Raw genomic sequence first — 23,979 nt, forward strand, 5'->3', positions numbered from 1 at the left:
TCCCAGCGCGAGGAAAGAACCCCGGGAGAAAGCGAGGGGGGGTTAAGAAGACAGAGGGGAAAGCGGAAGGAGGCGCCGCGAAAAAGCGAAGGGATACTAGGAGGAGCGCCTCCATGTGTCGCTTTTGGTTTACACGGGGGAAGAAAAAGAAGGAAAAGACCCGAGAGGACGAGGTCACATTTTCAGCAAGCTCGCACAGATGCAACGCAGGATGGGGCGCGCGCCACGCAAGAACCGCGAGAGCGATCCAGCTGCGATGACGCCGGCAAACGCGTTTCGCTTTCGCGTTTGCGAAGCAGCCACATATTCTTTGCTTTAAATGTCTTTGTCAGCCGAGCAGAGGCGCCCTCAGCAGTTCGAGCGCTCCCTCGTTGGCCGCGGAGACACCCAGCAGAGAAAAGGGGAAAAGACATGCCAGCTTAGAGAGAGCCGTGAAGACACGACAGGGCGTTTTCCCAGCTGTCGCGTGTTGAGAAAAAGTCGCAGGAAAAAAGAAACCGCGGGAGGTGCGGCGGGAGACACAGAAACCCTCGAACTCCCTCTCGCTCCTCGTCCACCTCTAAGCATACCGTACGCCCGCGACGGGGCACGCGATGTCTCCCCTGTACTCGCCACTCGATGCTCTCTTCCGGATTCCGGGATTTTCCCTGTGTGTTTCGCGAGAGGAGGAGCAGGGGGGCTTTCTTTTGGCCTCCATTTTGCATGCTTTAAGTCGCCAGTGTGTGCCCAGGAGGTCAGACATCCACGGCGACGGCGAAATGCCCTTTTTTTCCCAAAAAAAGAAGGCGGTGAACGGGCACAGCCAGGCGCGCGCGCGGGACTGCGTCTCGAGAGAAAGGGTGGAGGCTTTCCTTTGCCGAATTCACTTTTTCGCCCGTCGCGCTCTCACGGCGCCCTTGCTTTCCAGACTCTGAAACCGGGTGTAAACACCCGCTGCGTGGTCTTCCAAAACAGACACTTAGGCGCTCCCAAAAACATCCGCCATTTTGCCGTGGCGAGCCGGGCCCTCTCTCGTGTGAGCCGCGAGAGAGACGGCAGCGGGGCGGAATCGATTCACTGCTCCGTTTTTTCTCGCATTTTTGCGGGGAAAAACAGGAAAGGGAGGCGTGGCGCTCAAAATCTAGGTTGTGTGATTTGCGTGAAGGCCATTTTTCGAGTGTGTGCTGACCTGGGAGTCTCGTTTCCCACGAGTCTCCGAATATAAGCCGATCTCCGCGTTTTCTCACGCCTCAACTGCAGCGTCGTCGGACGAGCGGCTGGGCGCGGCAGGAAAAAGCCGCAGTGTGGCCTTTTCGTGGAAGGCGCGAGGCAGGCTCTGCTGGATGCGCGTGTTTGTCCAACGAGAAGGAAGTTCCTGGAAGGCTTCTGCACGCAGAGTGTGTGTGGAAAAACACAGGAAACGAGAGGGACCGTCCACAGCGGAGAGAACAATCGGTACGCCACCACAGGAGGCGTCGAGCGCTCCGGCACACACACTCTTTGCCATCTGTATAGCTCGGGCACGGGACCGCTGCGAGAGGCGTGCCCTCCCGGCCTCGATCGGGTTTTTTTCTCGGCAAGTCGAGGCGGAAAGAGAAGAAAGTTGGAAACCGAGCGGCAAGTGCAAGACTATAAAGACGTCGCCTTCCAAGGAAGCACGGGCAAAGTGTCTTCTCGGCGCCGGCAGCGTCCCCTGTTTCCCGCGTTTCGCGCGCCTTTGCCACTGCCACGCGCTCCCTGCCCTCAAACGTAAGTGACCTGGCTTTCCGCGTCATCTTTTTGGTTTTCTCCGGCGAAACGCCCATATTCCTTCTTCACACTTTGTCTGTTTGAGCCGGTGAAACCCAAAACGCGCGGGGCAGAACTCTGGGCGCGGGAGGCCGCGTCCACAGCCAGTCCACGACCAGGTAATCCTTTCTCCCCGGGCAAAGAAAGCCGTCACCCTGGGTCAACGAAGAAAGGGCGTGGCTTTGTTTCTTCCGTTTCTTTGAGGGCGTTTCCCCTCGCCGATCGTTTCAGAGTCGCGCTTTGTGCGTTAGCGTGAACACCACGAACGCAAACCTAGACTTCTTTGTTCCCCAGACTGCGAGCGGCGAGGTGCCCTCTCCAGAGCCTGTCGGCGCGTGTCGTCCGCAGGGTTGTTTCCCGCCCCATGACCAGTCTTTCACTTTTTCGCTCTTTTCTTTTGCAACTCTTCAGAGACCAGTCTCAGGATCAATCGGCGGCCGAGGGGCTGGAACGGCCCACCTCCTTTTCCACCTCATCAGGGGAACTGCTGATACTGGTTTCCTCGACCATCGCGCGCCGTTCTTATCGGTCGCGCGCCGTTCTTATCGGTCGCGCGCCGTTCTTATCGGTCGCGCGCCGTTCTTATCGGTCGCGCGCCGTTCTTATCGGTCGCGCGCCGTTCTTATCGGTCGCGCGCCGTTCTTATCGGTCGCGCGCCGTTCTTATCGGTCGCGCGCCGTTCTTATCGGTCGCGCGCCGTTCTTATCGGTCGCGCGCCGTTCTTATCGGTCGCCGTGTCCAGGTCCTCGAGTTCTTGCCTCTTTCTCGCCCGCCCGGTGGTGCGCTCGTTGGCTCCGTACCTGCTCACAAAGGCTCGATACAACGCAACAGCCGGAGCGGCGTCGCCGTATAGTGTAGCCACCACTCCCCGGATTCCTCCCACCTTATTTAGGCATATCTCTCCACCTCTGCCTGCCTCGCCGACCTTCTTCCTCCCGTTCTTGTTCCTCCTTGCGCGTCTCCGTCCCCTCTGCTCTAGGCCTCAGGTTCGCGATTCTACGCTCTTCCCCCTCCCCCCCCCCCCCCCCCCGGCCCCCCCGGCCAGAGACTCGCTGACACGGCGAGCGAGATGCTCCCACAGGCAGGCTTCTTCCGTTTTACCATCCCCGTATCTCCGACCCTGTTCTCCGTTCCGGTCCCGTCCTTCGCACGCCTTGGCTTCTCGCGTCGCCGCTGTGTCGCCCTCTCCCGGTTCCGCCATGGCGACTGTGAACTCGCGGAGCGAGCGGAGAACACATGCAGCTGGCGTCCTGCCAAACGCCTTCGTGTACGCGTCTCCAACTGTGCGCTCGTCCTCGTCACTTGCCTCTCCGGTTTCGCGAGAGCATGCGACGGACCACCTCGCCGGTGGTCCCGCAGGAGCCGGCAAGCTGCCTCCGGACGGGTCTCCCTTCGACGGCGGCGTGGCTTCCCCCGTCACTCTCGCGGTGACTAGCGAATCCGCCACGCGCGCGACGGAGGGCGCTTTTTCGCCATCTCCGTCGCCGTTCACTGCGGTTGCGGGGGGCCTGAACGGCACCACGATATCCGGGTCTTCTCCCCCTTGGCGCGGCGCTCCGCCGCAACTCGTAGTCTCTTCGCTGAATTGCGCCCCTACGGCTTTTCTTTCACGCACTGCAGAGACTGCGCCTGCGCCACGGGGCACGAATCAGCCTCCCAGCGACCGCGCGAGGCCTGGAGGCAATGCAAGGGGACAGCAGCAGTCTTTGGGAGCTTTTGCCCCGGCGCGTGTGGCGCACGAAGGGACACTCGCGCCCGGCCCCGCAGCCTCCTCCCACGCAGAGACGGGCGAAGTCGCATTCTTGACTCCTCCTGGCGCGAGTCTTCCGCCCCACATTGTGTTTCAGCGGCGAGTTCTGGCTGCTCAGCAGGTCCCCCCTTCACGCTTCGACAACGCCTTCTGTGCATGGCTGGGCGCCACGCGGAACGGCTGGCGAGGAGAGGCGACGCATGCAGTCGCGGCGGGGGCGAGGTCGCTGGCCCCTGCCCGCGGCCAGAGGAAGTCCCCTTCTTCGCAAGTCCAGATTCAGGTGTTCTCCGCACTGCGCACCGAGGCCTCGCCTCCCACGTCTGGCGCTGCTTCTTCACGGCCCGCCAGACTGCACCCCGGAGGTCCCCCGTCGTCGGCTTATAGTCGGGCGACCACGTGTCCAGTTGCCGGGCGCCAGGGGGGGGAAGCCTTCACACAGCCCCAGAGGACCGCCGCTTCGGCTTCCCCCGCAACGGCAGAGAGGGCGCGAGAAGTGCAGGCGGCGCAGCCAGCGGAAGGATCTCCAAGACAGCGGCCGCGGAGCAGCGGCGCATCCTCCACTCGTGGGAGAGGAAGAGGGGAGGCGGAGGGGCTGAGGCAGCACGTCGTTGAGTTACGAACCGGAGCCCATCCCAAGGCCCGGTCGCGGAGACTGTATGTAGACAGAGAAGAAGACATTGCGGCGAAGCTTGTGGGACAAGTCGTCGAGAAAGTTCCGGGGCACATTGCCGTCTGGGTTCGCCAAGTAAGCAAGGGAACGCGGAATGGGGAAGCGACAAGCAGCAGAGGGATGAAGAAAAAAGCGAGAGAACTGGGTACGCGATTGCAGGTGACGTCTTCTCTTTTGCACAGCGCGATTTTGGTTTTGTGCCGCGCTGCCGAACGGCCAGGACGAAAGAAGGCCTTTCGCCTGAGAAGCAGGGAGAAGAGGCGAGGCTCCGGTTCCACGAAGTCATGGATAGGCGGCGCAAGAGCTGTGTCTGAAAGCCCACTCTTGTATTTCTTCAGCTTACACACCTGGAAACACAGCTCTATATATATGCATTTATCGGTAGACTGGTAGACAGATGTAGATAGACAGGGACGCACCTAATCCTGTTTTCGCTCTGTGGGTTGGGTCTTTCGTCTTCTTGCGTCAGGGTCGGCAGCTAGTGTCTCCACAGGCGGCGAGGCTCGCGCCCTCTTCGGCAGCTGCGTCAGCGCACCAGGGGCAAGGCCACGGCTCCTCCTCCACCTTGGTCACCTACGCGCTTCGGTAAGAGACCTCTACGAGAGAAAGCCGAATTCCTTCTCGACTTTGACGCTAACGTGTATATAAACATGGATTCGCGGAGACGGGAGTTCATAGGGCATCGCCGTTTGTGCTTCGTCTTGTCTCGCTTGTGCTGTTGTTTTTTTGTCTGCGCGTCTCCGTCGCCGCGCGTTGCGTAGTTCTTTTGTGCGAGAGAGCGGCTGGGTTCTCTGTTGGCTTCACTTCTTCAAAAAAGTGTTTGTGGCGGGTGATCCCCTGCGACATTCTTCAGCTACCTTCCCGAGCCCGCGCTACACACCGTGGTGATTGACAATCGCCAGCACATCCTCGCGTCCACTGCTCGGCACTCGAAAAGCGAAAAGCACACCGACTCGCTGCCCCAGAACGTCGCCCCGGTGCGGATTGTTCCGCATCTCTTTGGGCCGCACGCGCCGCGCCGCCTCGACTGCCTTTCGGCGTCTGGGCGCCTGCAGGCGTGTCGCCCTGCGTCGCCTGTCCCTCGGCGTGCGTCGCCGGGGACTGCCGAGCTCCCGAACGGCGGGGCAGAGCCTGTGGGGCGCGGGAGCGAAGATGGTCCGCGAGTCCGCGGCGGAGTGGAAGGCGGACCCGCCCGCGGAGCCGCTCCCTCGACGCCTCCGCCGCCTTCGCACTTTCTCCATTCGACTTGTGCTCGTGGACCTGCACAGCCCGAGGCGCCGTCGGGCGTCGCGGCGTCGGCACCTCGAGAGACTCGCCCTCGTGCCTCCCCGGATCGAGCCGGCTCCGTCCTCTCTCGTGCAGCGGGGTTCGCGTTCTGCCGGCCGGAGACAGCCACGCGCTGCGGTGGGGGGTACTTTAGACCTCTCGTGTCGTGTTGCTTCGAGGACACGGCGACGCCGCGCCTCCTCATTCCTCTGGAACGCCGAGAGGGCCCGTCGAGGCCTGCTGCCGAGGCTGCGCGTCCGGCGGTTCCGCTCTCGCGCCCGCTCGTGTCTCCGCCCCAGGCAGGCGCCGCCCCGCCTGGGCAGCGTCCGGAAGTCAAGGAAGCCCAGCCAGCGACGCAGAGAGAGCGCGACCGCGCACGGCCCGCGGGAGATCGGGAGGGGCGCGGGGCCGTCGCCGCAGGAGACTCCGAACCCTCCGCAGTCAGGAAAGTCCCCGTGAAGCGCAGCATGTCGGTGGGGGTCAGCACAACCGTCAATGCAGTCGGGCAGCTTTGTGTGGGACCTGAGCATCTGCGACGCCGGAGCAGCGACATCTTTTGCCCCACGCACCTTTTCGAGGTGAGAAGGACGAAAAGGCACAACACCAATCAGGCCGCTCCTGTGTTGGCGGCTGATTTCCCTCGTAGGCTGCGCCTCCCTGGTTCAGCTTTGCACTTTCCGCTTGTCTCTTCTTTGCATCCCCCGAGCGTTTTCTGCTTCCCTCTCTGCGCCTTGCGTTCTTCGCTCTTGTCTCTACTCTACGCGTGCGTTTCCGCATCTCTCTCTCGGCGCTCCTGTCTCCTGTCTCGCGTTTCCTCCAGCCGTCTTCCGGGCGCCGCAATGAATGGCAGCCGCCGCTCCTCGACTCGCGGGCGATGCCCCCAGAGAGTGCCGCGGGCCGTGGCGTGCCTGGCCACGTCGTGGAGTATTTTTTCCTGGATGCATGCGCAGCGGCGCGAACGGGGAAGCGCGCGGCCGGCGCCGATGCGGACCCGGCGACAGACAGCCTGGCCGCGCCTTCGGGGGACAGCCGGGACGCCAGGCCTCTTGCGTTCGACGCGGGCCTCCCGGGGGCGGCGGACGCAGGCGCCGCGGCTGCGTCACGCTCGTCTTCGCGTTCGTCTTTGTCCCTTCGCTGGGACTCGCGGGGTCACGTGGATCCTTCCGAGGCGACGCCGCCTCGCAGCGCGGCGGGGCGGGGAACCGGCCGTCGAGGCCTCTACAGAAGCGTCAGCCACACGGCGGCCTTTGTCGAGTGCAGGCGCGCGACTTGCGAGATCTACGCGCTGGAAGACGAGGCGTTCAGCGATTCGGCGAGTCTCCCGCCCCTCGAGTTGGGCACGCGCCGCGGGACCTCGGCCTCGCCAGGCGCCGCCCGAAGCGCGTCTGTGGAGCCCAGCGCGGAGCCGTTGGGGGAAGGGGCCCTTCTCCCCTCGCTCCCGCCGAAGGACAACGCCGTGGCAGAGTGGCTGTTGATGAGTGGGGCGAGTCTCTCGGGCCTCGACCTCGCCCAGCTCGGATGCCCGCCGCAGCCGCGTGCTGCCTCGAGGGAAGAGACGCCGAGCCAGACTGCGCGACCCGAGGGAGGCTGCATGCGCGCGGAGTCCGGAGATGCCCGCGAGGGGAGCGAGGCGAAGACGAGTGCGGAGACAAACCCGAGAGAGGATCGAGGAAGTCCACCGATGCCGGCAGAGACGGAGGCGAAAACGGTGCAGAAGCCTCGAAAGAACGCCCCACCGTCGCCGCCCCAAGCCGCTCGTCTTTTTGCTCAGAGCCAAGAAGAGCGCAGACGCGTCGCTGCTCTCTTGGTCCGCAGGCTGTCCCAAGGCCCAGCGGTAGACGAAAGGAAACCGACCGAGAATCCGTCCGCGCGGTTCAGCGAAAACGACCCGCGAAACGGAGACACAGAGGGCCCCCGAGAAGGCACCACGCGTGTCAGAGAACTCGCGAAAAAGTGGGACCGCGGCGCTTCGCAAAGCAGGCAAATCAGCAGACGCTCCAGCTCGAGTATTCCGTCCCCACGAACCCGAGGTGAGACAAAAGAGGAAAACCGCACGCGGACGCCGGAACCAGCTAGGCGTCGTGGTGAAAGCCAAGACACCGTGTCGACCGCAGAGTCACCCGGCACTACCGGTGCGATAGAGAACGAGGAGGCCCACAAATATGTACATATACATTGGCGTATGTATACCTCCTGTGGCTGCCGCTCGTCCCGTCAGTTGAAAGAGATAGATGTCGGCGTGGATACGTATGGACAGCCATATACATGTGTGCATCTCCGTATCTACATGAATATGCACGTATATGCGGGTTAACGAGTGGATGAGTCAGAGAGTTTGTAGGTCCATGTCTTTGGTTCGCCGAGGCACGGATGCGGGGTCGGGCGACGATTCTGCAGACGGGTCGCTGAAGGAATTTGTCGTTTCTCTCTTTGGACTACTGTTTAGATCTTGAATGCCTTTCCGAGCCCGCTCCTAGAACGGCAAATCCCAGGGCCGACTCCTAGCCCGGCGAACCGTTCCACACACCGACCTACTGCTATCATATATATATATATATATACATATGCATATATACAGCTTCGTCTCCGTAGATGTATCTTCATCTGTATACATGTATATTTATACATGTATATACACATATGCATTTGTATATGTACATATATACATCTGTAGAGTCGATGCCTGGAGACCCATGTTTTCCCGCGAGGCTGACGCTGACTGGTTTCGTGTGTGTAGGGCACGAGCGCTTTGGATCAGGCTCAGTGGACTACGACGACGGAGTAGGTTCTCGCTTCTCGCCTTCCTCTTCCTTCGGCGACTTTTGTGTTTCGCAGCCGGTCCAGAAGGCAGAGGTGGTTTCTGTCGCCCCTCACTAACCTTTCCCTGCGTTTTTGTCGATGCATGTATCAGCCAGGGAGGTCATCATATAAAGACGTGTTTCTACATATGTACCTGTGTACATTCGTACATACGTAATCACGTGCACTTCTGTGCACGTGTACCCCATCCTTCTCCTAATTCTCGTCCTCCCTTTCCTACCCGTCTAACCGTCGTGACGTTCGCTCGGCGGAATGGGCAAACGCGTGCGGAAGCGGAGCCTCGAGACAGAAGCAGGAACATAGACCTGGAGCAGCAGAGAAGGGATACACAGGGACAATGGCCGTCGCCTCCTCGAGTGCACGTACACCTTCGCGTACATATATATATATATATATATATTTTCCGGTAGAGGTAGATAGATACAGAGGTCCTAAGTGAATAGGGCCGATGAAACGTGTCGCGATGCCTTGTGCGTAGGTACGTGCATGTGTTACACGCCCATGCAAGACAGGCAGATAAGTCGGTGGAGAATCACAATCTTTTGCATGTTTCAGTGCATGGTTTCTATCTTTCGCTTCCGCGGGTGTTGTGTCTTCAGGTTGGTGCAGTGTATGCGCGTTTTGGCAGTGTCGCAGAACGTTATTTGCAGAATTTGAAACGGCCCTCTTCCGTTTTCTCCTCGGAGGAGTCGTCCACGCGGACTTCGGCGTGTCGCCGCTTCTCAGAGTCCCCGCGGGGCGAAGGCAGCTTGCGTGGCGATGACGGGAGGCAGGTAGGCGTCGTCAGAGGCGTGCGCGAGGAAATCGTTTCGTGCGCAGATGCGGCGAGTCGCGACGGCGACGGCGCCTCGCCTTCGCGCGGGCCTTCGGGGACTGTCGAGAAAGAAGGAAACGAGGCTCTCGAAGAGCCGGAGCAGGCACTCGCTCTCCAGTAGAAAGTGCGAAGACATGTGCGAAACCCGTACGCACACAAGTCGACAGAGTGAAAGAAGGAAAGCGGAGACAGGGGATCTGCACGAGGGGAACAACTTTGCTCTTGAGGAAAACGAAACGACGCTGTGGCGGGGGGGGGGCGCGTGCTCATGTGGCAGCGCGGTTCACACAACGGGAGGAGCGAGGAAAATCGTCGAAGAAAAGGGCGAAAAGGACGGTACCTGGCAGTCGAGCTGAGCGAAGGGGAAAGAGAAGAGCCGTGGCCTAACGGAAGGCCAGGGTACTTTTTGGAGACGGATCGACGCCTGTTTTCCCAGGTTAAGAAGCCTGGAAAGCCTTCCATGCCTTTCCTGCCGGCGAGCAGGAGCGCATGCAACCTCCTTGGCTGTCTGTTAAAAAGGCGACGGCTCCATCTCTCGTGGCTCCCATTGGGCAGCGTGTGTCTGTGACGCAGAGCGATCGATGGGCACCTGAATGCGGTCGCCGAGCCTGTAAAACGCGAACCGCGGCCTCTCTACACATCGCGGCACTGAAGCACCCTGCCTGTATTTTTGTTACGCATGTTCGTCGTGCGAATCCTATGCAAAGTTTTCCATCTCTCCCCTTCCAATGCAGCTGCCTCTCGATGTACCGATGCATATGTATATACATGCAATTGCATATATCGCTATAGTTGTATCAGAAGATCTGCCTTTCGCGGTTATTCTGTATTTTTGTTTCCTGTCGCAGACGGGATGTTTCTGATGTGTGTGTCATCTCGCTTTTCCGAAGAAACATTGTGTTGTCGGACCCGAGCGAGAGCCTGACAACTCTAAATGTGCCCTGAGAACGCGGACAGAGACAGCTAGCAGTTTTCTGCGGGCCGGGTCGCGCAGCAGCCTGGCCCTAGACACCTTCCAATGCATGTGCGGAAGCGAAGAATGACGTAAACAAGTGATGATTGAGTTTCCAGTCTTATACGGCTTCGACTGTCTATGCTCTCCGCGTGAACAGATCAACTCGCAGGGACACGAAGGATAGGTAGACACCTACGCGGAGACACAGGGATGAGAGGCACGCAAGCAGATCTGCGCAGGCGGAGACAGGCCGATAGGGAAGGATACACAGAAAGGAGAAAAACAGGATTCTTGAGGTCAGCGCTGCGCCGCATGAATCCAAACACATGCATGCGTTCTTATGCTTCTTCAATATATTCATGACAGGTCCGTACTTTTACGTACCTACATATATGCTTGTAGTGAGTAACACGCAGAGATACGTGCGCGATTTACATGTATCGGTCTTTGTCCATTCAGCTACAAATATATCAGCATCTGGCTTTCTACATACAGGTGTATACACCGCGTCTCTCCATATATGCATAAATCTGTAGTGTCTCTATATATAGGGATTGTGTCTTCACTTCACAGAGTAGCAGCCTTTCAAGCGTTGTGCGTCACATTGTTTGTTGAAGCCATGTCTAGGGTACGTACTCGTGCAGTGCTGCTTTACTCCGCCCTTGCTCGAGAATGACCGTATTCAGCGAGATAGACGGGAAGATGGCAGAGCCAGGGGCGACTCCGAAGGGGTTGGGGACTCCGGCAGTTCTGTGCGACGCCGTTCGTCAGTCTGCGAGTTTGATTCACGAAAAAAGAGAAGCCGGCACGTGCCGGACTGTTTACGCATCTATATAGAGGCTACTGGAGACGGTCGCGGATCCCACGATAAAAAGGGAAACAGGAAAAAAGCAAAGAACCGCGCGAGGAAAGAGCGACGAAGCAGGGAAAAACGGGGAGTGAAAAAACCGGGAAAAAGGAGAGACAGCGTAATGCATGCAGAGCGAGAGACTCGAGCATCGAGGGGAAGTCCCGAAGGATGAGTCTGGCCTCGACAGCAAGAGAAGGAAAAAGAGAACGAGAGAGGTAGAGACACAGCGATGCCTCCCACGCAGAGGATCCCCGCCCAACGCCTCCCCAATGACCAAAGAGAAAAGGAGAAAAGCGTGCGATGGCGAGAGACGGAAGACGAGAAAAAAGATGAAGAGACAGATTGAAACTCAAGAAACTGAGCAAGACGCACGTGTGTGCGGGGGACAGAGGAACGAAGTCGTAAAGAGAACGCCTTCCTCTAGGAGAGAACGGGAGTGACGAGCAAAGAGAGAAGAGTAGGCGTAAAAGAGAGGCGAGCACGGAAACATCGGACTTCACGCGAGAGACGGGGGACTAAAAGAGTGCAGAGGGCCGAAAACACATTCGAAAAAACTTGAACATATCTCCTAACAGGAAATCAAGAATATATCACATAGCTGTACATCTACCAAATGCGAATTGCACTGCCGATATTCCTCCCGACACGGTCGGTTCCATTTTCGAACGTATCCTGCCGGCATCCCAACTTTTTTCAGAGATGCGCTGTGTCTGGTCCTTTCCGTCCTGCTTCGTCTCTCGCGTGTGCTCTCTTCCCTAGCTTCCCTTCTCGCTCGCCTCCCCCTTCTTCTCCGGCGCCAAGTCCACACCGCATCCTCCTCCTTTAGTTTTGCTTTCCTTTTCATCATCAGTTACCGATGCCTGGTCCGTTGCCGACCCTCCTTTGCGCCCGGGCGGTTGGCCTGCGGCGCGAGAGCCCCGTTTTTGCTTCCGTCAGAGTAGCGCCTGTCTTCCTTGTCTTTCTTCTTCCGACCCGTTCCGGGGCTGTTCTCCCGCCGTTTCTCGTCTTCGTTCTCCTTCCCCGCGGGCTTCTTCCCTTCCCGGTCGGATGTGCCTTCGCGCTCCTTGTCTCCTCTCTCACCCTCTTCTCTCTCCTCACCGCGGCTCTTGTCTAGGGTCTTCTCCGTGTCCACGCGCTCCGTCGCGGGCGCGACACCCGACGACCGTCTGCCTGCGGCGGCGAGGGCGTTGTCCCCTCTGTCTCCTTTCTCTTCGTCCGTCCCTCTGCGCGCAGCCAGGGTCTCCGCGCTCCCCGGCGCTCCGTCGCCCGAACCTCGAGCGGCCTTCTCGCGCGCCCTGTCTTTCTTTTCCCCTTTGAGACCGCCTGTCTCCTCCCGGACTGCGCCGAAGGTGTGGGGCCCAGGCGTGGAACTGAAGGGCGAAAAGGTCGACGAAGAAAAGGGGGACAAGAACGAGGACGACGAGAAGGACGAAAACGCAGAAAACACCGACGGCTTCTCGCCCGCAGAACCCACCTGGGGAGCCCGCCCCGACGGCAACAGTCCCGGACGCTTCGCCGCACTCAGCGAAGAATAAGTGGATCCTCCCGACGCAGGTCGGCGCAGGACCGAGTCGGCAGAGCTGCGCAACGCACCTGAGGCTGAGGAATCGACAGACCTTGCTGTCGCGCTTCCTCCACTCGGGGCACTAACTGCACTCGCGGCACTTGATCTTTTCCCGGTCGTGTGGCTGCTGGAGAGCGGCGGAAAGGCAGAGGGAGACAGCGGGAAGGCGGCAGACGCGCCGTCGCTGGCGGTCTCAGTTCGGACTTCTTCCTTCGAAGACTTCTCCTTCTCCGTCCTCTCAGTGCCCTCGCCTTCACTCACTCGTCTCCCCAAGGCTGCAGGGTCGGCGCCGAGAACTCCCGGCAGCGCAGCGCCTGCTGAGGCAGACGCGAGACTCCGCGCGCATGCAGGCGCCGGTTTCTCTCCTTCGAGGCCTTCGCGCGGCTCCTGCATGGCGAGCGAGGCGAACGAGGCCCTCTGTCGAGCCGTGGAGAGCACTGAGGCCGAGGCGAGTGACGTCGAGGAGGTGACCGAGTTGTTTCGACTCCGTGCGCAGAATGTCGAAGACGCCGAGCCGTCGGGCCCGACGATGCTCACATTTGCGTTCGGCAGGAGGGACAGAAGAACGGCGAGCGCGTTGTTGTTCAGCCGTGCACTGCTCGGATTCGACGCCCCTGCGGCTCCTGCGGCTCCAGGCGTCGCGTGGCTGTTTGCTTCCGACGCCTCACCCGGGTACGACGTACACTGTACAGGCGCACAGGCACTCGCTTCCCTGACCGCCGCCGCACTCGCGAGCGCTCGTTGCGCAGGCAGCTCTGCGACCAGCGGGAGGGTTCCCTCGCGTTTTTCAAAGTCCACGGCTGAGGACGAAGACCGCAGGCGCGCGTTCTCCTCGCCTCGGCCCGCCCACTTTTCACTCAGCTTGGGGAAGAACGAGGAGGGCGTCTGCATCTTCTGCGCTAAGACCCGCGCTCGCGCGGCGTCGTCTTCCTTTCGCCTCTCGCTCGGTCGAGACGCCCCGGAAGCGCCCTCGAGAGTCTCCTGGCCGGCCAGGCCCGCAGCCGACCGCTTCGCCTGGAGAATCTTCGCATGTTGCTGCTGGAGGTGAAGCAGTAGTTGGTGCCCGCTGTAGCCTCCAGGGCCACCTGCGCCCTGCCCTGGCCTCGAGCCTCGAGCCTCCGGCTCTCTCTCTTCGGTGTGCACTTCGCTCGCGCGCCGGTGTTTGAGGTCCGTTCCAGTCAGAGCCGCAAAGACGCTCGCGTCCTCCCGGCGTTCGCCTTCTTTCGCCTCTCTTTCTCGGTTGAGAGACGCCCCAGAAGAGTGGAGCGGCAGGAAAGGCGCCGTGTGGTCCGCGAGAGGAGACACGCCGACTCCGGGCCCAAAGGTCATCTCAGAGTCCCCGTCGGCCGCGTAGCCCCCGCGCGCAAACGGCAGAGACGTCGGCACGTAGGGGTACTTGTGGCGCTGCTGCGAGAAGCGCGAGAGAAACGAGAGCGACGACGTCGAAGCCTCCCCGCGCGGAGCCCCGGACGAAGCGCCGAACGCCTCCTCAGGTCTGCTCGAAGACGCGACCGAGGCGGCTCCAAGTCGAGGCGCAGCCAGCGAGGGCGCATTGAAGGGCCGGAAGACAGAGCCGTCGTGCCTCCCGCTGAACTCTTGAACGTGAGACGCTGAGGACGAGCCCGAAAGAGAAGACGAGTAGGGCCGAAGACTCGGATCGGCTGCGCGCGCGCCCAGTTCTTCTCCGGACGCACCAGCGAGAGCCTCCCTGTCCTTCTCCTTTCTGCCGCCTGCACTTGGAAAGGCAAAGAAGAACGCCCGGCCGTCTTCCTGGCCGGCCTGGGACGCGCCTGTACCTTCTCTCTCGCTGTTTCGGCCTCGGTGTTTGCCTGCGTCGTCGCGGTGGAAGAGCGACGCTGCCCCGGAGGCTTCGCCCGGCAGCAGACTCCGGTCTTCCTGTGTCTCCACGAATGCCTGAGACGCGCGCGCTTCGCCCTGACGGTTCCCTCTTGCATGCGCCGCGAACTCTGCAGTTTTGAGGGCGTCTCGCGACGCGAAGCGCCCCGCGAACGCAGACTCCCGCAGCGACGGCGGGAAGCCCGTTGGGTCCGCGCCCTGCTCGTCGTACGCGCCGCTCGCTTTCTTCGCGAGGAGACTGGCGAAGAAGGGAGACGAGGACGCGAGGCCATCCCTGTCGCTCTCTCCTCTGCCGTCTCGTCGATCTCGTCCGTACCCTAGTGCCGGGTGAAACGCGTCGAAGCGCGCGGCATCTGCGCTAGCTGGGTCTTCGCGGCCGAGCCGGCCGAGCGGTCTGTGAGGCGGATTCGCGTCCGCAGCATCCGAAAACCCCGCGACTGGCAGCACGTCTTTCGAGGCGAATAGGGACGTGGGAAAGGCCGAGAAGAACGCATCGGAGAACCCCCCGTTTCTTCTCTCGTCTTCGCGGGGCTCCGGAAGAAGCGTCGAGAGCGAGGAAGGAAGCAGCGACTGGGCACGGCCCCCGCCAAAGGGCGGAGCCCCGTCGCGGTCTTCGCGTTTCCGGCTGCTCGCGCCAGGCTCGTCCTGCGGTCGAACGCGCGACGGTTCCAACGTGGCGACGGGAGAGTGGAAAGATGCGAAGGGTCGGAAGAAAGACGCGTCGGACCGTGGTGCAGTCCCGTCCGCGTCGCCCCCGCCTAAGAGACTGTCTCCTGGAGGCATGCCCGGCACCATTTGTCCGAGAATGTCATCGAGGCCGGGGACGTCGAAGAATTCTTCGTCTTCCTTCTCTCGCCCTCGCGCCTCTTCCGCCTTCTCGCCTTCCCGTCGCTCGCCGTCCCGCGTCCCAGTCGCTTCCGCGTCTCCTCCCGGCGCCGGCTCGGTCTCTCGCTTGCCTTCCTCACTTGGCGCCGCGGCGCCGCCAACATGGGCCGAACGGCCAGCGACGGCAGCCGAGTCTCCTGGCCCCTTCGTCCCCGCCTCGGAGCCCGCTGCCGGTCCCCCCGCGCTGGAGCGAGTCGCCGTGAAAGAGAGCGGCGGAAAGGCCGCGTACGGAAACGACGGAGAGCCCGTTCTCGCCTCGACTTCCACACGGTCGCCTTTTCCGCGGCCTGCCTCGTCGCGCTTGTCTGCGCATCCACTGTCCCCCGCGCCGCCGGACTCCACCGGCGCCGACGCCCCGTCTCCGGAGACAGCTGGGCCCCGGGCCCCTTCTCCAGGAGTCGTCCCCCCTGCGTTCTGCGCGCGACTGGTCTCCGAGGAAGACGCGCTACCTGCGACGGGAGATGACCCCGAGTTCGCATGCGCCGAGGCACTGCTCGAGGCACTGGCCGTCGCCCCACTACTAGCATTGGCGCAGGCGCCGGGCGCGTCGGTTTCAGGGCTTGCGCCTCTGTGCGCGAGCGAGAAGAAGAGGCCGGGAGACCAGGAAGCCGCGCCGACGTCCCGGCCGGCAGCCTGCGGATACGCCGACGGCGGCAATGGGAGCAGCGGCGGCTGCTGAGCTGCGAGGGCAGAAGCAAACGAAGACATGTGCGCGAGCGGGCGAGCGCCGACAATCCCTGGCGAGAAGGAAGAGAACGAGGAGGTCCCCGAGGCGGCGCCTGCCGCTGCGGGCCCAGGCAGGCCTGCCCTGTCTCTGTCGTGGAGGCCGGGGGCTCCGCCCGACGCGACAAGCGAGAACGACGAAGGAAGAGCGGCACTCGGCGGCAACGGTCCGCCGTAACTGAACACCTGGTACGGCGAAGAAGGGTAGCAGCTGTGGAAGGTAGCGGGGCTGGCGCACGCGCTGCTGGCCACAGAGCCGGACAGGTGGGCCCCAGAGGCAGGGCCGCGACTCGGACCTCCCGCGCGAGGCGGCAGCGGGACGGTCCCAGGGCGCGAGGCGAAGATTTCAGAGACTGACCCGTGGTGGTACGGGGGTAGTGGGAGCGCAGTCGGAGCATGCAGCGGCGGCGGGGTCGGGATGCCTGACGAGGCAGGCGGACGCGCCGCAGCGTAGGAAGAGGCGACCGACAACGCGGGGAAGTGAGAGGAGGACGGAAAGACCGGAGCCCCGTGGGAAGGCCCCAACGGCCCTCCGGTGTCTCGCTTCCCTCGCCCTCCGTCGCGCTTGGGTATCTCGCCGCTCCGCAGCAGCGGCCCCGAGTCGCCAGTCCCGGCGCCGGCAGAGCCCGGTGCGTCTGTCTCCTGGAAAGACGCCGCGAGAGAGGCCTCGCTCCATTGGGGCTTTTCGGGTGCCGACCCGCTCCCGGGCGTCTCAGTCGACAATCGCCGGCCCTCTCGACTGGATCCGGCCGCAGAGGCAACCGAAGACGCGATGGGGGCCTCCGCCTCGCTCGGGGCTTCCTTTTCTCCTTCGAGTCCCGTGCCGCCCTCGGACGAGGAGACGGACTGCGTAGATCGCCTTCGCCCTCGATCTCGAGATCGCGCTGACTTCTCGTCTCTCGCATCGGAGGGCGCGCCGCGCGTCGCGTGCTTCGGCGGAGACAGCAGGCCTTCCGTGCCCTCCTCCCCTCGCTTCTTCGCGTCGTGTCCCTTCTCGCCGTCTCCGCCTTCGCCCTCTTTCCCCTTCTCGTCCGGCGCTCCGGAGTCTCCCTTATCTCCCTTCTTCTTCTCTCCAGACGCAGGCGCCCGGCGACTCTCGACGTCCACCTTCTCCAGTGCCTTCTCGTCCTCCTTCTTGCTCCCGGCGGTCGCCTGCCGCTTCGAGAAGCCCTCGCCTTTCTCACCCTTCTTCTTCTCGTCTTCGTCGGGGCGCGGTTCCCCAGACGCGGGAAGCGGCGCAGTGGCGCGGGCCTTGGCGACCGGAGCGGGCCCCACATGGGGTGCAGAGACCACGCCCTTCGACGCTGTCCCCAAAGACGCCTTCAATCCGCCAGCGGCCACAGACGCCCAACTCGTTCCGCCTTTTTCCCCGACGCGCGACGACGCCGCAGGCGCCTCTCTGCGCGTCTTTGGATCCGCAACCGCTCCGCCATGCTGCGGACGGCCCTTCACGGAGCCGAGGCCCAAGGCCTCGACGGCCGCCGAGTCGGTCTCCGGCCCTGAACCGGAGACAGAGCTCGACCGCGCGTTTCCGGCCTTCTCGCCGCGCGCACTGCGGCGCCGTTTACACGAAGAAGACGATGGCGTGCCGTGCTCGGGCAGCACGTCGCCAGAACCTTCAGCTGAAAGAAGAGCCTCGCCCGTTCGCGGGCTTTCCTGCGCAGGAGACACCCACAGGAGGCGACTGAAGCGTCAGCGACAGGCCGTGAAGAACGCGCGGCGTCACGCGCGACTGGGGGACCCAGAACAGCCCAGGACGGACCGAAGGATGTGAAACCAAGGTAGACAAGAGGAACACGGCTCTCATGCGAGAGCAACGCAACTCGTTAGGATGGCGAGAAGCAAACCGCCAGGGTAGGGAGCGAATCCGTTCTTAGTCACAAAGAGAAAGGACCGGCGGCCCCGGAGGAAGGAAAGAGAGAGACGTCGGAGGAACCAAAGGAAACGAGGGACCAGGCAACTAGGACACAGACGTGGCATCCGAGAGCGCACTGGGTTCGCGCGCTGTGTTCCCGGCGCGTACCTTGTTCGCTCCGCCCTTTTCTCCAAACGCTTGTTTCCTCTCGTCCGATACGGAGCCCGGAGAGAGGAAGCCGAAAGTCTTGACCGCGCCCTTGTCGCCGAGAGACGCGTCCGCTGCGGAGACAGCCGGGAAGCCGAAGGCCGGAGGCGAGGCGGAACGCGACGCGAGAGCGCCAGGTCCAGACCCGCTTGCGGATCCCTTCTTCGCTTCGTCCGTAGGCAGCGTCAGGTCCAGAAACTGGTGCTTTGCACTGATCATCGCTTCTTTCGTGAAACTGAAAAAAAGTAAATGGACATGCAGGCAGTGGATGGGTTATTTAAGTTGCCACACACACACAGAGACACACACGTCAAGGCATGCGCTGAAAAACGCGCCCGACAGATGACGAGGTCGAACGCGGCTGCATCCAACAGTCGGAACTGCCGATCGTCCAGGGTGTTGCTCTGCATTCTCCGGCTGGTGGCCGCATCCAGTTTCTACTTTGAATTCAGTTTCAGATTTCAGTTCCCTATCGGAAGTCATTCAGTTCTAAACTGCGGCGACAGCGTAGTGTGAAACTCTAGGAACGCAAAGAAACCAGGAAAAACGAGACCAAAATATCGACGCCTCTCTCGCCGCAACCAGGTGCACACACACGTTGTAACAAAAAAGAGACGCACGCAGAGCTGCTGCCAGAAAGACACACGAGAGCCGTCGGAAAACCACTGAAAAACGAGGAGGACAGGCTGCGCGGCGGAGGCGCGGCGCGCTTCCTCGTACCTGTCTTTGTCGCTGCCCAGGTAGTGCAGATAGAAGCAGTCAGGGTTTTGGCACTTTATGCCCTTGAGGAAGTACGAACAGTACCTGAAAGAAACGAGGAATCTCGAAAACGGAAGAACGGTCAAAACGGAACCGCGGCCCCACTACAGACCCACAGGGAACGACAGGAAAAAAAAGGACTCTCAGGGGGGAAAAGGTTCCTTTAAAAAGAAAACATGCACGCCGTCAGCCGAGGGGGTACGGACATTACATATATTCATACACATATACATACATATATACATATATATAAATATATAAATATATTGCACAGCGCAAAAAGGCGTTTTGTACGACAGTGTCTGGTCTTGTCTTCCCTTGGTGTTCACCTGGCACACCCCACAACTCGAGAACCATCGAAATAGAATTATCTTTAAATATGAGGATCGAGATGGCCCGACGGTTAGACCCTGAGCACCTTTACATCCCTTAAATCATAAACAGGATCACATCTTCATTGAGCGACGGGGTCGCGAAGAAAGGGACGAACGCGCGTTACGTACTTGGTTGTTCCGAACGAGGCCTTGAGAGTTCGGCCTTCGTAGACGGCTCCGTCAATGGACTGAATCGCCGCGATCGCTTCGGGGACTGTCGAGTAGGTAACGTAGACGGCATAGGACGGCCCCCCCCAGGCACTGAAGCGCAGAGAACAGCGGCAGGAAGAAACAAGAATAGAAAAAAAACAGAGCGGAGGCAGGACCGGCGAAGTCGCCCCCGGTATCCCCAGCGCACACGAGGCACAGAGATCGGCCGAAAGCCAGATAGCGCAGAAGCACAACCCAGAAACAACCCAGAAGACTCTCCGGCCTCCGTCATTGCTCGGCCAGAGACAGTCGTCAGAGAGAAAAGAAGCGAGCGAAGGCTGAAGAGCGGAAAGACGGCCGCGGAGGCGGAGTCACACGAAGAAGTCCAAGGTCTCGAAGGATGTGTGCCCACCCCGCCCGTGTGGGCTCTGGCGAGAAAGGAAGGGAAATCAAACCCGGGACAGAGTCTCGACAAGAAGGCCAGCAGGGAAACGAGCGGAACAAGGAAAGGACACGGCCCTCACCTGTTGTAGCCTTGCGCCTTGTTGATGACGATGTGAAGAACTTTTCCGTACTGGCCGAAGAACTCGGTGCGTTTCAAAATCTGAGGTATCCAGGGGACAGCAGCCACGAACACGCGCGTCCAATCGCATGCACACACAACACCGAAAACCCACGAATCCTAGGCCGTTCCCGGTCGTCTCTCCTGAACTCTCAGCGGGGGGTAGCCCCGAACGCCTCGACTCCTTGAAGGCGTTGGAGAGAACGCACGGCCTGCAGCCCCTCTCGCGGTGTAACGCTCTCACGTGCCTCTCCCCCTTCGCGTTCGCTTTGCCTCCGCTTTCTCTCTCGTGCGCTTCTCTGCACTGCCCCAACGGCCGACAGCACACCCCCGCTTCTGTTTCAAACCGCGGAGAAACCCCACGTTTGCGGACACCCGGTTTCCCGCCTTCCTCACACAGCCGCGTTCGTCTCCTTTTCGCTTTCTACTCTCTTCCTCCCGCTGTTTCCCTCACTTCTTTCTTCGCAATGCTCGAAGGGATGCCGATAACGTAGACGAGGCTGCGCTGGATCACCCGCACGTCTTTGAGCGCCGCCGCACTGGACGGACTCCCGACGCCGCTGGGACGATCTGCGCCGGCGGCCGCCTTGGCCGAGACGCCCGCGCCTGCAGGCGAGGCGTGTGAAGCCTGGCAGTGACTCGTGGAGGCCGCAGGCAGAGCGGCGGGGACCTGATTAGCAGCCCAGGCAGCGGAGGCACTCGTCGCTCCTGCGGCGCCTGATCGTCCTGCCTGCGTCGCCGAGACGTGGGAAGCGTGAGACGGTAGAGAAGACGAGAACGAAGGCAAAAGAGGCGCGCTCTGCGACTGTTGCGGCTGTTTCTCGCGAGCGCCCCGTTGACGCCCCGCCAACCTTTTTCCTCTGCGAAAACAAAAACACGCAGTTCCCGAAAGAAAAAAAATCGACCGCCCTTTTTTCTCCATTCCGAGCGTTCAAGATGCGGAGTCCACCCCCTCCCCCCCCCCGCGCCTCTGGTCTGTTCTGTTTCGATCTGTTGTTGCTGCACGGGTGCGCAAAAAAACAAACTCCGGAACGACAGGGGGGGTTTCGTGAGGTTCTTGCATCTTTAAGAATCTTCGACGCTCCGCTGTCTCTCGTTTTTGTCTCTCGTATTCCGGAGCGCCGTTGTGTGGCGTAAGACTACACACAGCGGGGACATAAGATCTGTCTCTTCCGTTACACACCCGCCGAGTTTTGGCTTTCTGCCAACTTTTTTTCCAGACTGCTTACTCGTTGACGCGCTCCTCGTTGAACTTGAACTTCTTCTCGTCGTACTCGCGGCGACACGCGGGGCACTTGTTGCCCAGTCTCTCCCGAATGTGATGGAGACACCAGAGACACAGCTGCGAAGACACCCGGAGGCACAGAGAAAGCCGTAAAAGGCACAGGTTCATCTGAGGTTCCACAGAGCTTCCTCCACTCAGATGTTTCGGGGCAAACGCCACACGCTTGGCTCTCTACGGTTCTTCGTGTATCACACGGGTGCGGGAGAATGGACGAGACGGCCTGCACGCGTATATACGGAGACCCGTCAGGACATCGAGATTGTGCACTGTACACGCAGATGTGCAGATGCGCATGTCCTCTTTCAAGTTTTCTCTTCTGTTCTGTGGGCGTCCTCTCGCCTCTATGTGTGTTCTCTTCCCTGGCTGTTCCCTTGGTCTTGTTCCCTTGGCCGCATCCCCCCCTCCCCTCTTCATCCGACCCTTCGCTTCTTCCGTTGTGTGTGCACCGTACCTGATAGCCGCATTCGCAGGGAAACAGTCCACGGTCTGTTTCGTCCATATCTTCGAGACAGAGGGGACACGTTTCTGTTTCTTCGCGTTCGTCGTCCGCTCCGACCGGCGTGACGCGCGCAGAGCCGCCCCACGAAGCAGCGCTGCCACTCGCGGGTCGCGAGCCTGCCTCCGAGTGTTCGTCCCTGCCGGCTCGCCTGGAGGCCGTCCGCTCGTTGGCACACGCGGCGACACGCGTTCTCCCCAGGCAAGCTTTCTTCGAGCTTTCGTCCTCTGACGTGGTCCGAAGTGCGTCTTCTTCACCCTTGACGGCGGCGACTTCGGCCGAGCTCCCCCGTTTGCGGTTCGCGTCGGTCGGCCCTTTCTTCCGGCTCGAGGCATCCGCCCCCTTCTCGTCTTGCGGACCGCCTTTCTCGCCCTTCCCTGCGGCACTGGTGTCTCCGCCGTCCTTCACCCCTGAGGCTTTCTGGCCGCCTGCCGGGATCTGTCCCCGACCTTCTTTCTTCTCGGCCTTCCCCTTGTCCGCTTTCACGGGGCTCTTCTTTGTCGCCGCGCCCTTCTGCGTCTTCTCCTCGCCACTCGCCGACCGCCGACCGGACGACGGCAACGACGGCGCGGACGCCGACCCGCCGGGATCCTCTCGCGCACTCATGCTGCTGCTTCGCTTCGTGCCGGCCTTTGCCTGCAGTTTACTCTCCGCGTCGCGACTCGCCCCCGCGGAGCCTCCCCCCCGCGCCTCCTCCTCCGCGCTGCCGCGCCGGCCCTTGCCCGACCCTTGGGCCCCGGCTGAAGCCGCGCTCTGCTTCCCGCTCGCGGCACTCGCCTTTTGCTTCCCCTTGGAGGCGCCCGAGGCAGACGCGGTCTTGCCAGCAACATCTTCAGGCATCGTCGCCGGTCCCGCGCCTGCACTCGGCGAGGCCAAGCTAGAGGCGGGCGACGAGGCAGGCGAGTTGGCGGGTTGACGGTTTGCGTCTTCTTGGACGCCTCGCCCCTTTTTGGACGCTCGCATGCTCCCCAGAAACGCGCGCAGCTGGAGACGAAGCGGCTAGGAAGGAGACGCGTACGCGGCCGCTCCGACGGGGACGGAGCCGAAGGCACACGGGGAAAACGGTCGTAAGTGGAGACAAATACGGGAGACAAATACGGGAGAGACAAACGAGGGAGACAAACGAGGGAGACAAACGAGGGAGACAAACGAGGGAGACAAAAGAGGGAGGCAAAAGAGCGCGGCAAAGTGAAGAACCGAAAGAGAGAGGGGAGAAACAGAGGCGGGGACACTCGAGACAGCGAAGAGAAAAGACACGTTTTTTGTCAACGACGTCGGTGGAGGTGCGCAAATCCTCACGAAAAAAAAAACAGCGTGAGAGCGGCAGAAATGGACCCGACTCTGTACGTGCTCAGGCCTCGAAAGCAATGAAAGCGTTCCCAGGCTAGCAGCCTCAGGCGCACAGAACGGGGGAACTCGAGCAAGAATTCCAGGCGAAAAGAGGCACCGAAGCCCGCGGAGCAGAGATGCGAGAAGCCGCTTCTTGGGTCGCTGCGTGCTCGGCAAGGAGCCTTGGCGAGGGCACACAGCGGCCGGGAAAATTGACACAAAAGGATGAAAAACGCAGCCAAAAAATGTTCCAGGTCGACAAAAGGAGAGGAGTCGGAATGCAGAGATACCTGAAGAGAAATGGGAACCAGGTGTGGCAAGACAAGCGTTCTTCAGCAAGTGTCTGACAATGGACGGCTCGAAATCGACAGAGAGAAGAGCGGCCGCCGGCGGGCCCGCGGGAACGCGAGGCCTTGGACTGAGAGGAGACACAAAAGAAGGAACTGAGCGGCGGCGATCGCAAACAAGCGAGAAAGAAAAAAATGAAGGACGAGGAGAGTCTCCCCGCGACTGCGGCGAGCTCTGGGGGGAGACAGAGAGAGAGATGTGCCAAGAAAACTGTTCGTTGACAGCGAAGGAAACGCAGAGAGTGTTAAGCGTAACGACGCGACCCCAGAGCGGGAGGCACCCGGAGCTCCTGCGTAGCAGAGGGGACTAGATGAGCAGGAAGCAGGTAAAGAGATGGACGAAAAGGCAAGGGGACAGAGACAAGATGAGAAGGCTTCCTTTACAGCACCGCCAGCCTGGTGATTTCTTGCCATTCTGCTGACGGAGATGGTGGCGTTCTGTGCTGGGTTGCGTGAGGTTTACAAGTCTGAAAACCCGGCACACAGACAACCTGCGTCTCTCCCATGCCAACTCGTCTCTCTTCCCTGCTCCGGCTCGATGTCAAAAACGTGGACACTCCGAGGGAGAAGATGGAATATTATCGCAAACACAAGAGCCTCAGATTTCGACTACGGACAGGCCGTCCCGCAGCAAGCGAGAACATCCCGGAACACGGCGAGTTGTCAGCCCGCTGCTACCCCTCGTCGGGAAGGT

General features: G+C 61.1%; 2 protein-coding genes across 2 annotated transcripts; one reads left to right on the forward strand and one right to left on the reverse strand.

The window, feature by feature from the left end:
- Nucleotides 1-2,966: 2,966 nt before the first annotated feature.
- On the forward strand, nucleotides 2,967-9,208 carry NCLIV_016040 (conserved hypothetical protein; the record flags this gene model as incomplete). The annotated part of the gene is made up of 6 exons (XM_003881796.1): nucleotides 2,967-4,262; nucleotides 4,657-4,772; nucleotides 5,041-6,031; nucleotides 6,274-7,483; nucleotides 8,191-8,234; nucleotides 8,873-9,208. The coding sequence occupies 6 exons, from the start codon at nucleotides 2,967-2,969 to the stop codon at nucleotides 9,206-9,208; spliced, it is 3,993 nt and encodes a 1,330-aa protein (XP_003881845.1).
- Nucleotides 9,209-11,742: 2,534 nt separating this feature from the next.
- On the reverse strand, nucleotides 11,743-22,572 carry NCLIV_016050 (hypothetical protein; the record flags this gene model as incomplete). Its single annotated transcript, XM_003881797.1, has 8 exons — nucleotides 11,743-17,577; nucleotides 17,945-18,218; nucleotides 18,704-18,787; nucleotides 19,246-19,377; nucleotides 19,791-19,870; nucleotides 20,283-20,688; nucleotides 21,058-21,170; nucleotides 21,565-22,572. The coding sequence occupies 8 exons, from the start codon at nucleotides 22,570-22,572 to the stop codon at nucleotides 11,743-11,745; spliced, it is 7,932 nt and encodes a 2,643-aa protein (XP_003881846.1).
- Between the last annotated feature and the right edge of the window lie 1,407 nt (nucleotides 22,573-23,979).

This window comes from Neospora caninum, chromosome VI (assembly GCF_000208865.1).
Source record: "Neospora caninum Liverpool complete genome, chromosome VI".
In the NCBI taxonomy this organism is placed as follows: Eukaryota; Apicomplexa; class Conoidasida; order Eucoccidiorida; family Sarcocystidae; genus Neospora; species Neospora caninum.